Source organism: Microcaecilia unicolor, chromosome 3, assembly GCF_901765095.1.
Source record: "Microcaecilia unicolor chromosome 3, aMicUni1.1, whole genome shotgun sequence".
NCBI classification, from domain to species: Eukaryota; Metazoa; Chordata; class Amphibia; order Gymnophiona; family Siphonopidae; genus Microcaecilia; species Microcaecilia unicolor.
In genome coordinates, this window is record NC_044033.1 from 231,888,710 (window position 1) to 231,903,612 (window position 14,903).

At 44.6% G+C, this 14,903-nt stretch overlaps 1 protein-coding gene across 2 annotated transcripts in view; it reads left to right on the forward strand.

Annotated features, from left to right (window-relative positions):
* Window positions 1–10,261: 10,261 nt before the first annotated feature.
* The window catches only part of STXBP2 (syntaxin binding protein 2), a 165,695-nt gene continuing 161,053 nt past the window's right edge, over window positions 10,262–14,903 (forward strand). The window contains exon 1 of one of the 2 annotated variants that reach the window (XM_030197557.1): window positions 10,262–10,340. In XM_030197557.1, coding sequence (XP_030053417.1) covers window positions 10,304–10,340 — 37 coding nt within the window. In that variant the 5' untranslated portion in view covers window positions 10,262–10,303. The remainder of the gene's footprint in view (window positions 10,341–14,903) is intronic. The other variant, XM_030197556.1, reaches the window with a different exon arrangement.

Below are 14,903 nucleotides of genomic sequence, written 5' to 3' on the forward strand. Positions count from 1 at the left end.
TTTTTCAGAATGGAAGTTAACTAAACATTTGCAGGGAAATTTAAGAAAGAAAGTTGCTCCCAATTGAATCGTTTCTTGTTTCTTTTGAATAAATCTTTTCTGGCATATTTGGGTCTCCCTCGAGATATCTGGATAAACCGAGATCTTTAATCCCTTAAATCATTTTTCTCAATTTTTGTAAAACATTTTTAATATCCATATTTTGTCCGGCATTAAAGCTACCGTCGCTATCAAAGTAGCTGGTACTATTTGTTCAATATCTGAAGTTTCTAGTAAAGCCGTTACATCTAAGGGTTGATTTTCCTGTGTTGGTACATTTCTGGGAGGTAGGTAGTAGACTTGAGCAAAGGGGGAATACTTTCCTCCCCTATCTGGATAATTTATTTAAAATAAGATTTTAACATCTCTCTTGGAGCCACAGATAAATAAGGAAATTTTGTAAATCGTAAATTATTATTTCTAGAATAATTCTCCAAAATTTCTGTCTTCCGTCTTAAATTTGTTAAGTCCTTAAGCATAACATTTTGTACATCTTGGACTTGTTGAATATCCTTCTCTTGTTTTTGGACTTGTAAATTCAATAGTTTAACTTTCTCTTCTACTTGTCCAAAATCTTGTTTTATCTTTTGAATCTGGGGGATTAACGTCTTCCCCAAATCAACAATCAAAGTCCAAAGACTATCTAATGTCACTTCGGGAGGTTTAGCAGTCTGTAACATTGCAAATGAAATAGTTTCTACCTCTGTTTGCTGTATAGGAATACCAGCCAAAATTGAGGCATTTTCCTCCGCCGTTGCTGTTTCGACCGCCGTGGTTAACATAGCTTCTGCTTGATCTAATATTGCCTCTCATCTTCCTACTTCTGTGACCACTTCGGAGTTCAGATTTGGAGACGCCAGATATGGAGAGCTAGTTCCACATGGCTGAGGCGGAGAAGGAGGTGCTCTATCGTCAGGGCTCAACGTAACTTCAAGCCCAGGACTCTCCAGTAGGCCTTCAACTACCTCGGAGACTGTCCGCGGGCCGCTCACTGACGTTGTAGGATCAGGGGTCCTCTGCAAAAAAAGTATAAATCGGGCCGATAGGAGTTGGGGGGTTCTGCCGTTGAGAGGCTAGGGCAGCGGCTCTTCCCCTTCTATTAGGAATAACTTCAAATACAAGGAAAATTTTGCGACAGCTCAAAAACACGTCTGATTCACTCGGCGGCCATTTTGAACTCTCTTTTTTCCTATTAATAGCCATGCACTAATGTTTATACCAAATCAGATATGAGGAAAACTCAATAAATAGTAAGCAAAACCAAGTATAGGAGGAAAGTGGATTATATACAAGGAGGAAAAAGCCTCAAGAAGCTCCTTTCCATACACCTGTGTGTCAATTAGCTGTGACTGGTGGTTCTGACACAGCATTGACGAAACGATGGCCAACGTTGACCATGGTCATTGAACAACCTGAAATAATATGAGAGAAGAACGGCGATTCAACAGCCTAAGCTAACATTTAAACGTTTGAAACTAGTCTGTGTAGGCTGTTTTCCATAACACAGGAGGGTTTTTTTTGCCTATGATGAAGCAGTCCATCTCCTTTAACACAAAGGTGTATGGAAAGGAGCTTCTTCAGGCTTTTTCCTCCTTGTATATAATCCACTTGCCTCCTATACTTGGTTTTGCTTACTATTTATTGAGTTTTCCTCATATCTGAGTTGGTATAGCCCTTAGTGGAATCTCATCCTCCAATTGAATATTTAGTTCATGCACTAATGTTGCCATTACAAAGAATGACCTATTTTGTAGGTAGTAAGGGCTCACGCAGAATCCTGTGCTAATCAGTTAGCATCAGTGGTGTAGGTACTTGGGGCCTGGGTCCCCGTAGATTTGGCCCTGGCCCCCTGCCGTGACCCTCTTGAACCTCCCTCCCCCTCCCGCCACCAACCCTCCCCCGCTATTGCCGCCCGCCCCGCCGCCGCATGACGTACCTTGTTTGCTGGCTCCAAACCCCGCCAGCCGAAGAGTCTGCTTCAGCGCCGGAGTTAGTAGACTCCGGCGCCTTCATTCAACGAAGTCCATGTGAAGAAGATCAGCTGGTTTTGAAGCCTTACGTCCTGCACCGTGCATGTAGCCCTGTGCAGGATGTATTCAAAATGGTTGCCGAGAGTTGAAGTCTCGCAAGGTCACTTCAACTCTTGGCGGACATTTTGAATCAGTGCCGAGATCACGAACAGGAAGGATGCATGCAGGGCAGTGCTCCGGGCAGGAAAGAGGGGGCTCTTTCCTGCCCCGAAAGCGGAAGAGGTCACTAGACCACCAGCAGGGCCGTGCCAACACGGTAAGCGGGGTAAGCACGGCAGGGGGGCGCCATCCTCTGGGGGGCGCCTCCGCACCATGCTTACCCCGCCCTCCCGCTCCCATTGCCGAACTGCCCGCCCTCTTCTTTCCCGCAAAATCCCTTTTCTTTTTGTTTTTCTTTTAAGTTTACCTCCGTCCAGCAGCGCAGCGTCAGTGAAGGAGGCGGGCGACGCTCCCGACGTTTCTAGCCTTCCTTTCGCTCAGTGCCCCGCCTTCTTCTGACGTCAAGGAAATGACGTCAGAAGAAGGCGGGACACAGCGAAAGGAAGGCTAGAAACGTCGGGAGCGCCGCCCGCCTCCTTCACTGACACTGCGCTGCTGGACGGAGGTAAATTAAATTTAAAAGAAAAGGAAAGGGAATGGGATCTTGTGGGAGAGAAGCCTAACACTGCTCCATGCAGGGTAATGCACTGCAGCGTTTTCCCCAGACCCATCTCATCAGCCATAATGCAGCCGTAACTGCCCAAGATGCGCTGCCTTTCACACATTCCCAAATGAATTTTACCCCCCTGGAGGAAAAGGAAAAGCATACTTAATATGTTTGCAGTACTCAATGCAAAATACTCATTTTTTTTTCTCTTTTCGGTCTCATTCCTTTGTCCCTAATATATTTTATGTGCTAGACTTACATTTCCTTGGAATAAAATGCATGCACCTTCTGTATTCCTTTGGTAGCACTTATTTTCATATACACTTTTCTCAAGCTGCTCAGGTTGTAAAAGACTTTACATTTGGCTTTGGATTCTGATAAGGGTTAATTCTAGTTAGCTTTATCATGCAGAAACTTCAGAAATTTGAAGACACTTGTTCAGACAATCAGTGGGCTGGGTGTTTCACTATCCTCCAGTGATAGAACAGCTCATGAGAAGCCAGGAGTACATGCTGCAGGTTGAGAAACAAATTTCTCACTATCCTATTAGTTCTATTTTTAATGCTGCTGCAAAACCTTTTTTCTTTTTCTCACTGTCTCTGGAGAGAGCTGTTATTTCTCGCTCAGACATCTTTCTGGTACTCTCTTATGCAGAGTATGGTCTGCTTTTGACTGAGAAAATAGCCTGAGAATTTGCTATGGGGAGAAGGGCTATTTGGCCACCCAGTAGTACAGTGCGAAAAATGTCAGCTCACACAACCTGATGCTAGTTAACTGTGTCACTGAACAAGTGATTCCTCTCCCCAAGGGCCATCACCATTTTCTCCTATCAGACAAATGACATATGGACCTCACGGAATACCTTGGGAGAGGCCTTATGTGAAGTCTGAGACGAGCCAAGGAAGACATTGTTGTTAAAAGAAAAAATAAAATGAAGGCAATAACACTATTTAATACTGTTCAGAGAAAAAAAAAACACCTTCAGCATTTTGGAATTGCTGCTATAAAGATATTCAATCAAAATCAAAAACAGGTTGAATCTGTATGTAACATGTACTGGACTTGCCAGAATTTCCTCTACCTTCAAATTGAAAATGGTTAACAAATATTAATCAACAGAACCTCAAACTTCCCAGTAGGGAAAATGCCAAATGGCACTAACAAGTCCACTACTTAACAATGGGAACAGAGTATTATCATAGGTTCTTAATAATATAGGATTAGAATAAAAAAGAACCCAGCCAGCTATAAAGATATAGAACATAGATAGCCACAACACACTGTACCACTAAAAATGAACAATTTTCAAATGGATGAATGGAGGGGGCAGGGGACAGAGGAGCATGGATGGGAGGGCAGGGCTCAGGGAGAGAGGGGAATTGCTGGATAGGAATGTAGGGGGCAGGGGACAGAGAAGCATGGATGGGAGGGCAGGGCTCAGGTAGAGAGGAGAAATTGCTGGACATAGAGGGGAGGGAAGAGAGATGAAGGAGATGAAATGAGGGAAAAGGAAGAAAGGAGAAAAACTGCACATGGATGAAGAAAATAGGCAGAAGCTGAGGACCAGAAATGAAGAAGAAAGGAGGAAAGGAAAGAAATAAATGGAAAGGAAGCCCTGGAAACGGAGTTAAGAGGACAGATAGCAGCAGAATCAGATACTGGGCCAGCATGATCAGAAAAAGAAAGTCACCAGACAACAAAGGTAGAAAAAAACATCATTTTATTTTCATTTTAGTGTTTGGAATATGTCCACTTTGAGAATTTACATCTGCTATCTTATTTTGCAATGTATAGCAATTTGTTTCTATGAATATTGCTGACAATTCCTGTCAGTGTGGCAAGTGGTGAGTGATCATTTTCACGGGGGGGGGGGGGGGGCGCCAACTGATAGTCTGCAGGGGGCGCCAGAGACCCTAGGCACGGCCCTGACCACCAGGGTAGTAGTAAGTAAGGGGAGGGGAGGCTAGTAATCTGCCTGTTTGTCCGGATTTGTCAGAAATCTGGACAAACAGGCAGATTGGCAAAACCAGCCCGGTTGCCCGGATATGTTCTCAAAAAGAGGACATGTCCGGGTAAATCTGGACATATGGTAACCCTAGTAATGTGGATACACTGATTAGCACAGGAATGCCTACTCTATGCCACCTCCAACAAAAAATGAAAAATATTTTTCAGCACGCCCTGCAGTAAGCCATTTTAAGCTGTGATGAGTAGTGAAAGGACCCTTAAGTTTGTACCTGAAGCAATGGAGGGTTAAGTTGGTGACACAAGGAGCACTGGTATTGGGACTTATGCCCTTGGCTCTCTCATTAATTAATCATAGTCTGGTTCCAGGGACGGTCCCTGATTCCTGGATAGAGCCCTTCCTTTCCTCTATTTTTAAGATACCTTTTCTAGACTCTGCTGTTATTTCTAATTATAGTACTCCTGCCGGTATACTGCACAAAAAAAGTAAAAATGTTTTGTACTTTTTAACAATTCTGCACTCTTTTATTTGTAATTTTTTTGGGGTATAATTTTCCATCATAAATGCAAGGCTCCTTCATGCCCCAAGCCTCACCCCCCCCCCCCCCCCAAGCAGTCTCCTTGCTTAGGCTTGGATCCCCCCCCACCCCCTCCCCCAGCAGTCTCACTCTCTAACTAGTTTGAACCCTCTTTCTAGGGTTTGCATTCACTCCCTTGACACCTAGTTTGCTAATGAAGAAGATTAATGAAAGACTATTGTGCATTTTTTGCCAGATATGTGCCCTCAGGAGACAGAAGTGACTAAAAAAAAAAACGATGGTACGATGATGCTGTGTGTTTAGTATAGAGTTGTCTGGTTTTGCAGATCAGCCAGCTTTGTATGTATAACTTATTCCCTCATCTATGATCTACAGCTAGCCTATTTCTTCTTGGCCTTTTCAGGGACAAAACAGACAGGCTTGCTTGGCCTAAAATAATGGGCCATAAATTTAACAAGCCTCAAAAGGCTCTGAACATAATGTAGAGACACTCTTTCCGTGAAGGACAAATATAAGTGAGATAAATATTCGAGAGGAAGAAGGTTACAAAGGGCAAATGATGGATAATTGGGAAAAATAACAAAGAAGCAGAATTATTTGAAGTGACCTTAGAGGTCAGAGTTGAAGAATACCAGATAGTAAGACAGAAAATATAAGGCATTAAGTGATTGGACAAAATTAAGGTTCAGTAATCTGACAAGCACATCTTCTGGCAGTCAGATTTGTTAAGCTTCCAGGGAAATACACAGAAAGACCAGAGAGATTTTATTTTTTTTATACTGAAATTTAGACTAATATAAATAAGAATTCAATTTTCTGTAACACTGGGATAAAATAATTTTTATTGTAATCATTTATTTACTCGTAATAAATTTTAGTATTATTATAAAAGAGGCAAGCTAAACTCTGGAGTGTGTTTCTTTTGCCAGAAGGGCTTTCAGTCTCTTCTGAAGTTGTTTAGCTCCTCTTTAGAGGCAAGAGGGGGAGTTTTCTTTCTCTTCGGGGATACCCTCTGCCACTGCTGGAGCTTCACCCTGGTGACCGGGGCCGTGGATTGTTTAGGCATTGGGGACTCCGTCATTTTTGTGTCCAACAACATTTTCCAAGCTGCCTCCAGCCGACGAGGTCTATAAGCTTTCCCCTGGATAGAAAAACATAAGGCAAATGGAAAAGCCCAGCGATAGTTAATTTTTCCTTTAGATAGAATGTCCAGGGCCGGTCTCAGAGCACGCCTTTGAGATAGAGTAAATTGAGACAAGTCTTGATACACAGAGACCTTAGCTTCATTAAACGTCAAGGTAGGAGACAGCCGAGCTTTCTGAAGAAGGTTTTTTTTATCAGAGAAATTAGCAAAGCGGACCGCAATGTCTCTAAGTTGATTTTCCCGCGGCTTCCCAAGAGCCCGGTGCGCTCTCTCAAAAGTAATGGAGGCCGAATCCCCGCTATATCCCAGCAGCTGCTCACATAGCGCTCTAACTATAACAGGGATATCCTCCAGGTCCCCCGACTTGGGGACTCCCCGAAATCACAGATTTTTCCTCCGTCCACGATTTTCCAGATCGCCCATCTTATACTGTAGCTCTTCCATCCGATCATTCAGTCGTACCAAACGCGAGTCTGCATGAGATATTTGTTCAGAGTGATCCAGGGCACGAGCCTCCAACTCCTACACGTGCCCCCCCCCCAGCTCTTTAAGGTCGACACTCAGAACATCCATCTTGTTCAAAATTTCTTCTTTTGAAGCTTTAATTTCGGCCTGAATGTTTACCAAGCACTGCTGCAGTGATTTAGACAAGAGGCGCTTAGACTGCGACTTACCGGCGTCAGCCACTGAAACTGCGGAGTCCGAATCAGAGGGAGAAGGAAGGGCTGGAGACCCATGGCGCTGAGAGGCCTTACCCGTCCGGTGCGTTGAAAGGCGCTCCGGGTCTCTGCATCCAGATGAAGGCAGCTTACTCATGATTGCCCAAGGTACACACGATTGTATTTGCTAATTACTGGTACAAAAGTGGCAGATGATGTCCAAGGATGCTAATTTTGAGCAAGGAGGTGAGGGAGCTAAAGATCTAGGCAGCCATTCGGAGCTCTGACGTCACTTCCTTATTTATATATATATATTTTTTTTTATGTTTTTTTATATAGACTCCTGAGGCAGGCCATAGGGCTGAAACACGGCCATTTCGAGTCTTGGTTAAACAGTTGATTAATGTGTCTGAACTGCAATAACCCTCTTATTTATACACTAATGCAGTTTTTCCAATTACTTTTTACGTTTCATTCACAGCATTGCAACTATATGCATATTATGTCAAGTTCAACAGTTAAGTTTAATAAAGGTCAGCATATCAACTGAAACTTATAGAAGCTCTCGCTTCTATCCTACCAACTAAAGTTTAAATCTAACTTGTGCTGTATACAGGGCTTTTTTTGAGGGGGTACTTGGGGGTACTGAGTACCGGCACCTTTTCCATTGTTTGCTAAAATTGACCCATGGTCCCCAAGTTTTAATGAAAGAGCTCAGGCTCTACACACCAAATCTGCCTTGTTGTAGATTCTGTGACTGGTTGCAGGGGGCCTGGCTATTGTGGGGTGGGTCCCTCAGTGATCATCCCACCCCTGAAGGGTGGCCTAGCATTTGAGTACCGGCACCTTTTTTGCTAGAAAAAACACACTGGCTGTATAAAACCATTGTTCATTTAATCATTCCTGGTGTCTGTCTTTCAGTTCCAAAAGCTGACATATTCCAATTAATAAATTCTGAATAAAATACTTTTTTCTACCTTTGTTGTCTGATCATTTAGTTTTTCTACTCACTTTGGTCCCAGTGTCTTCTGTTTTATGCAGTGTCTTCATTCCATTTGATATTTTTTCTCTCACCATGTCCACCATCTTCCTGTGTCCTAATGCGTTCTGCCTACCATCTGTAGCCCTGTCCCTATCCTTTCTCCAGTTTCAGCATCTGCCTTCAAAGTGTTCCGATCCAGCCCTTAAATTCAGCAATTTCCCCTCCATCCATATCCAGCATTTCTCCTCACTCCCCTCCATCCATGTGCATCTACTTCCCTCCCCTCCATCCATGTCCAGCATTTCTCCTCTCTGCCTTCCCCTCCATCCATGTGCATCTCCTTCCTTTGTCTTTCCTTCCCTCTATTCTTGTCCAAAATTTCTCCTCTCTTCCCTGCCCTCCACTCCATCTATGTCCAGATTTCTCCTCTCTTCCCTCCCCTCCGTCCATGTGCATCTCCTTCCAGTCTTCCCTCCCCTCCATCCATCCATGTCCAGCAACTCTCCTCTCTCCCCTGCCCTCTCCTCATCCATATCTAGCAAATCTCCTCTCCCCTGCCCCCTCCAGCCATCCAAATTCAGCAATTCTCCTCTCCCCTGCCCTCTCCTCAATGTCCAGCGATTTATCCTCTCTCCCCTGCCCTCCCCTCCATGTCTAGTGATTTCTCCTCTGCCCCTGTCCTCCCCTCCATGTCCAGCGATTTCTCCTCTCTTCCCTGCCCTCCACTCCATCTATGTCCAGATTTCTCATCTCTTCCCTCCCCTCCATCCATGTGCATCTCCTTCTAGTCTTCCCTCCCCTGCCCTCCCCTCCATGTCCAGTGATTTATCCTCTGGCCCTGTCCTCCCCTCCATGTCCAGCGATTTCTCCTCTCTTCTCTGCCCTCCCCTCCCATCCATGTCTGATTCTCCTTTGCCTCCTATTGTTCTCCCCGTCCATCCATGTCCAGTGACTTGCCCCAGCCCCACCTGCCCGCCCTCAGCTCCCCGACAGCCCTCCTCTCCGTTGCTGCCGTGGCTGCTCAGTGTTTAAACCTTTTTATTTTAAGTCACAGCGACGGCTCACCTCCAGCCTTTCCCTTCTCGCTCAGTGTCCCGCCCTCGCGGAAACAGGAAATACTTCATCAGAAGAAGGCGGGACATTGAGCGGGAAGGGAAAGGCTGGAGGTGAGCCGTCGCTGCAACTTAAAATAAAAACATTTAAACGCTGGGCGGCCATGGCAGGCACGGAAAGGACGGAGGGCTGTCGGGGAGCTGAGGGCGGGCTCAGAGGGGGGTGAGCGGCAGCGGAAAATACAATTTTGCTACATGTGGGGAGGAGGCAGGCGGGGAAGGTCAGAGCTTGGCTGGGGAGGCTTAGCCTCCCCAAGCCTCTTATACGGGGCGCCTATGTGCAGCAGGGCCCCTAGGAATAAAATGGGATCTGTTGCAGATAATTTGAGCTAACCTTTTGTGTTTTTAGCGCACGCTAGAGACACCCATAGGAATATATGGGCATCTCTAGCGTTTAGTGCGTGCTAAAAAACTGCTAGCACGGCTTCAGAACTGCCAAGTTACCCATTCCAGGAGGGAGACTTTTTGGCCGGGCCTGGATTTCTGCCAACTTCATCCAGTGCATTATGGGATCTGCAGCACTGATTTCAATAGATAGAATCATGGACTACAAGTACTACACTGCTTTGGGATGTAAGTTTAAAATCAGGACTGGCCAAAAAGTCTCCCTCTTGGAATGGGTAACTTTGCAGCTCATGGCTTTGTAAAAGGAGCCCTTTTTTGTACCAGGAGCAACTGGCAAAATCCGAACACCTATTCTCTCTCACCTAACTGAATGAATGAGTGATACCGTATAGAACAAATGACATGAACCCCCTTTGCCAAACATTAATATTTCTACTCAGAGTTACCATATGGCTCCAGAAAAAGGAGGACGGATTGAGCCAGCCGGGTTTTACTTCCATTGCTTTCAATGGAAGTAATTGAGCCAGCCGGGTTTTACTTCCATTGCTTGGAAAGCAATGGAAGTAAAACCTGGCTGGCTCAATCCGTCCTCCTTTTTCTGGAGCCAAGAGCGCCTAAGGCAACCTGCTTTACCTTCTATTATGACACACCCCCTCAGGCACCAGGTCCTGTTTACCTCATGACGTTTACCAGCTTCAGAGGCCCCGCCCCTTTCTTTTCACCAACGTTACGCGTTCACCTGAAGGAGAGAGGCTGTGACGTCAAAGGGATCGGAGTTATGTTGGGGTCCGCCTTCCTCACTAGACCCGGAAGTGTGTGTGGGGAGTTACTGAAAGTTGAAGATGGCGCCTGGAGGACTGAAAGCGCTAGTGGGAGAGAGTAAGTAATTGCCAGTTTATCATGCGCAAAGCTTGGGATGGTTAGGGTAGTTTTCCTAAGGGAGGAGGAAATAGTGACAAGTTGCTCCCGTCTCATTTGAGCCTGGACGCCTGTTTTGTGTGTGTGTTTTTTTAATGTGGTGTCTGCATAGTTGGGTTTTTTTTTTTTTGTTTTAAATGCAGCGGGTGTGGCTCCTACCTATCTCCTGGCCTTTTTTTTTTTTTAAGACAAGACATTTTTGGTATCTCTGCCAACCTTTTCCTGCCTGCAGTGCAAACTTCTTGACGTGTCACTTACTGTTGCCATTTCACCTCAGGTCCAACTGACTAGGTTTTGCTTTTAATGCATATAAGGATTTATTGGAGAAAAAAAAACCCTATACATTCTGGTCTGGGATGGTGGCAGGAATAAGAACTGGATCAGTCTGTTCAGTTGGACCTGGGGTAAGTTTGCATCCATGTGTGTTGCTTTATAGCTGGAATCTTACCACAACATCACTTTGTATTTGTTCACACCGGAGTCGGCGAACGCCCCTCCGTTACTATGTAAGCCACATTGAGCCTGCAAATAGGTGGGAAAATGTGGGATACAAATGTAACAAATACAATAAGTAATTGGCCTTTCCTGGATCATACCCTGACATTTCATCCCCTTCTAAGATAGTTCAAACAAGATTCTATTGTAACTGGGTAATATTTTATTATATTATTTTATTTATATCCGCCTATTATCTAGGCGAGGAACAAAAAACGCACAATTCAGTCAACTTGTCAGAGTGCTTTAGATTAAAAAAAAAAAAGATGTTTATCTGAAATGATGATTTGTAGTTGTTAGGGTACTGGCACATGGATGATATGATGTTCTCTTGGGGTGGAGAGAATAACTGTTGCTAAAAGTCACCCTGATGTTTTTGAGAGGGATTCTATCCTGTTCTAGTTATCTAGGACATTCTCCAATGGAAAGAGTTAAAACATCTAAGAAAAAGAAGATACACAATAGAAGTAAATTGAGATGATAATTCTTCAGAAGGAAGTGCCACAGGTTTTTCATTTTGTTGGGTTTCTTTACATATACCTTTTATTTTTGGCAGTGCTACTAATTTGGGTGAGGTTTTTTTTTAGTATATATTTGAGTGCAATGATATTGAAAACTTTGGAAGTGAATACGTATAGGACAAATGAGAAAAGCACGTGGCTCATGGAATTCTTTCCAGTCCCTCTGTGTGAGGGTGTGTTTTCTCTTACCTGTAAGGGACCTTTCAAATTGATTAGTACCCAAAATATAATGTCTGTCTCAGTTTTGGTTGTGGTGCCTAAGCATTCTTGGAGGGACAGTTTGAAAGAAACATTTCAGTAACTGTGTGTTTAACTATCAAAGTTTCAATAGTGCAGAAGGTTGAGCTGCTTCTCACATAGAAAAGCATTGGGCCGTTTTTGGCTTATTTTTCTGAAATCCCTGGGTCTGATCTGGGCCATTTTCAACCTTGGTGGGTCTATTTTTTTCAGCATTTTTCCCTTATCACAAATTTAGTACTAGTCTGTTAAATTTGAAGGGAATTGTGCCAACAGGCAGCTCAACCCTTATGTGTAATATCTTGCCAGCATCCCTTGGGTTAGAAAATATACAAGTGGGGGAAGCATACAGACTGTTGCTCATAAATTTCTTGTACATTTGCTTAGTGTTCAAAAAAGTTGGGGGTGGGAAAAGCAAATCGCTAGAATACGGAACTTAAAATCCCACAAGCTGGACAAGTCCCAGCCTAGACTACACATATGCTCTTTCCTGCCCCACTAGGTCCTATTTCAGGAAGGAAAAAGGCCTCAAAGAGCTCCTGGATAATATATATCTAAAAGAGCTAACCAGATCAACTTGATCCTCTCTTCAAGTTGATCTGGTTAGCTCTTTTAGATATATAATTTCCAGGAGCTCTTTGAGGCCTTTTTCCTTCCTGAAATAGGACCTAGTGGGACAAGCATGCGCATATGTGTAGTCTAGGCTGGGTCTTGTCCAGCTTGTGGGATTTTGTTGAAGTTCTGTATTCTAGACATTTGCTTAGTGCCCAAAATAGCATTGATCAACTATGTACCCTTACCACAGACCCTCAGTGAGACTTTTATCCATCTCTTTCCCCCCCCCCCCCCCCACACACACACACACACTCCAGAATCTCATTCACTCTTCCTCCTCTTTCCTCCTCACAAACTATTTCAACCACTCCCACAACTAGATCCTCCAGTTTTCCCAATGCTGCTGCCTCTGGAGAGATGAAGTGTGAAGGAAGGCTAGAGGTTAGTGTATCGAAAACTGCAAAGTCTAGTTGTGGAAATGATTGCATTAGCAGGTTATGAGTGAGCATGGGGCTGTGCACACACAAGCTTTTAGTGTTGTGCCAAGTGGTTAGAGGAGTGGGTTGTAGGCTGAGAACCAGGAAGGCTGGGTAAGTCTTTTTCACCCTCCATTGCCATTGGTACGTACCAGAGGTGCCAAGGATGGACTGCCTCAGAGAATGAGATTTAAGATTTAAGTGTCAAAAAGCCTTCACAAATAGAAGAAACATAAAATATTTGGCTTGCTCTGGTGCTTCTGAAAGGAAATAGAGAGTGAGACAGTAGAGGTCTCACTCTCTATGTGCAGCGCTGCGTACGCCTTGTAGCGCTATAGAAATGCTAAATAGTAGTAGGTCTTACAGATGCTGATAGCTATCTTTCTTGGCCTACAGCAGACACCCCTTCCCCTCATATCCTGTTCTATTCCTGATCCTCAGCAACCATGCCCCAAACACATTAAGTGGAAAGAACTGGGGGCTCAATGCACAAAACTCTGGCACTGTATGGAACAGTGCCGGAAAAACACCGGCTCAACAGTGAATTGGAATTAACCGACCAATGCTCAACATTAGCGCTGTGCAAATTATATGCATGCTGTTAGTTTTGAGTATTGGTCAGTAAAGGGATCCAAGCATTCCTGGCGCATGTATGCCCAGGAATGATTGGACCCCCCCCCCCCCAAATAAAAAAAATTAAAGCAGGCCCAGTGTTAGGATTTGGCTCTTTGTCTCTGTGGTGGTTGACCGACTTGGGGGACGCAAGTACTGGAAGAACATCTTCTTAAGAGTGTAAAGATCTATCATGCTTTAATGAAAAATGTGTTACACTGTGAGATGAAATATTTAGACACATCACAAGTTTGTACTGCACCACATCGAGCCCATAAAGCATGTTTCGGAACATCTGATTGTTGCTTTAAATGTCACCAGCTGGCGGCTACCCTTGGCCATATGTTCTAGCATTGCTCTTTCAGCCAAAACTTTTGGCGAACCTTGGGAATTCATGTTCCTACACTTTGGAAGGTGCGCTGGACTACACAGTCATTGTCCCTATGTGTATGATATAGTCAGGCCTAAGACTAAAGGATACTTGGGATTTGTAAAGCGTTCGGTTCTGTTGGGGACCAAATGTATTCTTAACTGTTGGCTTCATCCAGAATCTCCATTGCTTTCTCAGTGGAGATCTTTAATGATACACAAGCTTCCATGGAACGCTGTGACTTCTACACAGTGCCTGGGAAACAATTTTGTGCCATTTGGGAACCCTTTTGGACTTCATGAACTCACATTGCCCATAGCAGGTTGCTTAATACCTAATCACTCTTCTCTTTTTTGTTTTCTTTTCTGAACTGCTGGAGGTGTTACATGTGGGATTTTTTTTTTTTCTTTCAAGGGTGGGGGAGGGAGGGTTTGTTTGATTCCAGTGTTTCTGTTGTGTTAAATATTCCTACTGTTTGACATTTGTTGTGTTTTATCAATAAACATATTTGGGAGGGGAAGGCAGGTCCAGGTGGACCCCTCCCACTGACTCCCTAGTCGCCACTAAGCCCTGGTGGTCTAGTGATTTCTCCTCTCCCTCCTGCCTCCTACCTAAAGGTATGTGATGGGGAGGGAATGTCTCGGAGCCTACTCGTTTCAAAACAGTGGCACCCTTCCCCTGCTTGGTGCATCCTGGGATGCATTGGGAAAGGCCAGGGGCCCACTTGTTTCAAAACAGTGGCACCCTTCCCCTGCTTGGTGCATCCTGGGATGCATTGGGAAAGGCCAGGGGCCTACTCGTTTCAAAACAATGGCACCCTTCCCCTGCTTGGTGCATCCTGGGATGCACTGGGAAAGGCCAAAGTAACTCCTTTTGATTTTTATCCTTATTTAATACTTACGTTCCTTCCAGTGCATCCTGGGATGCACTGGGAAAGGCCAAAGTAACTCCTTTTGATTTTTATCCTTATTTAATACTTACGTTCCTTCCAGTGCATCCTGGGATGCACTGGGAAAGGCCAAAGTAACTCCTTTTGATTTTTATCCTTATTTAATACTTACGTTCCTTCCAGTGCATCCCGGGATACACCAAGTGGGGGCTGGGCACTGCTGTTTTGAAGCAGGTGGGTCCTGAATGAGGAGGCGTTTCTGCTGCCTCCTCCCTGAAGGTATGTGATGGGGAGGGGAGAATTCCACTAGACCACCATGGCTTAGTGGCGACTAGGGTGGGTAGGGGTCTTGAAGCCTCGCTTAAGTGT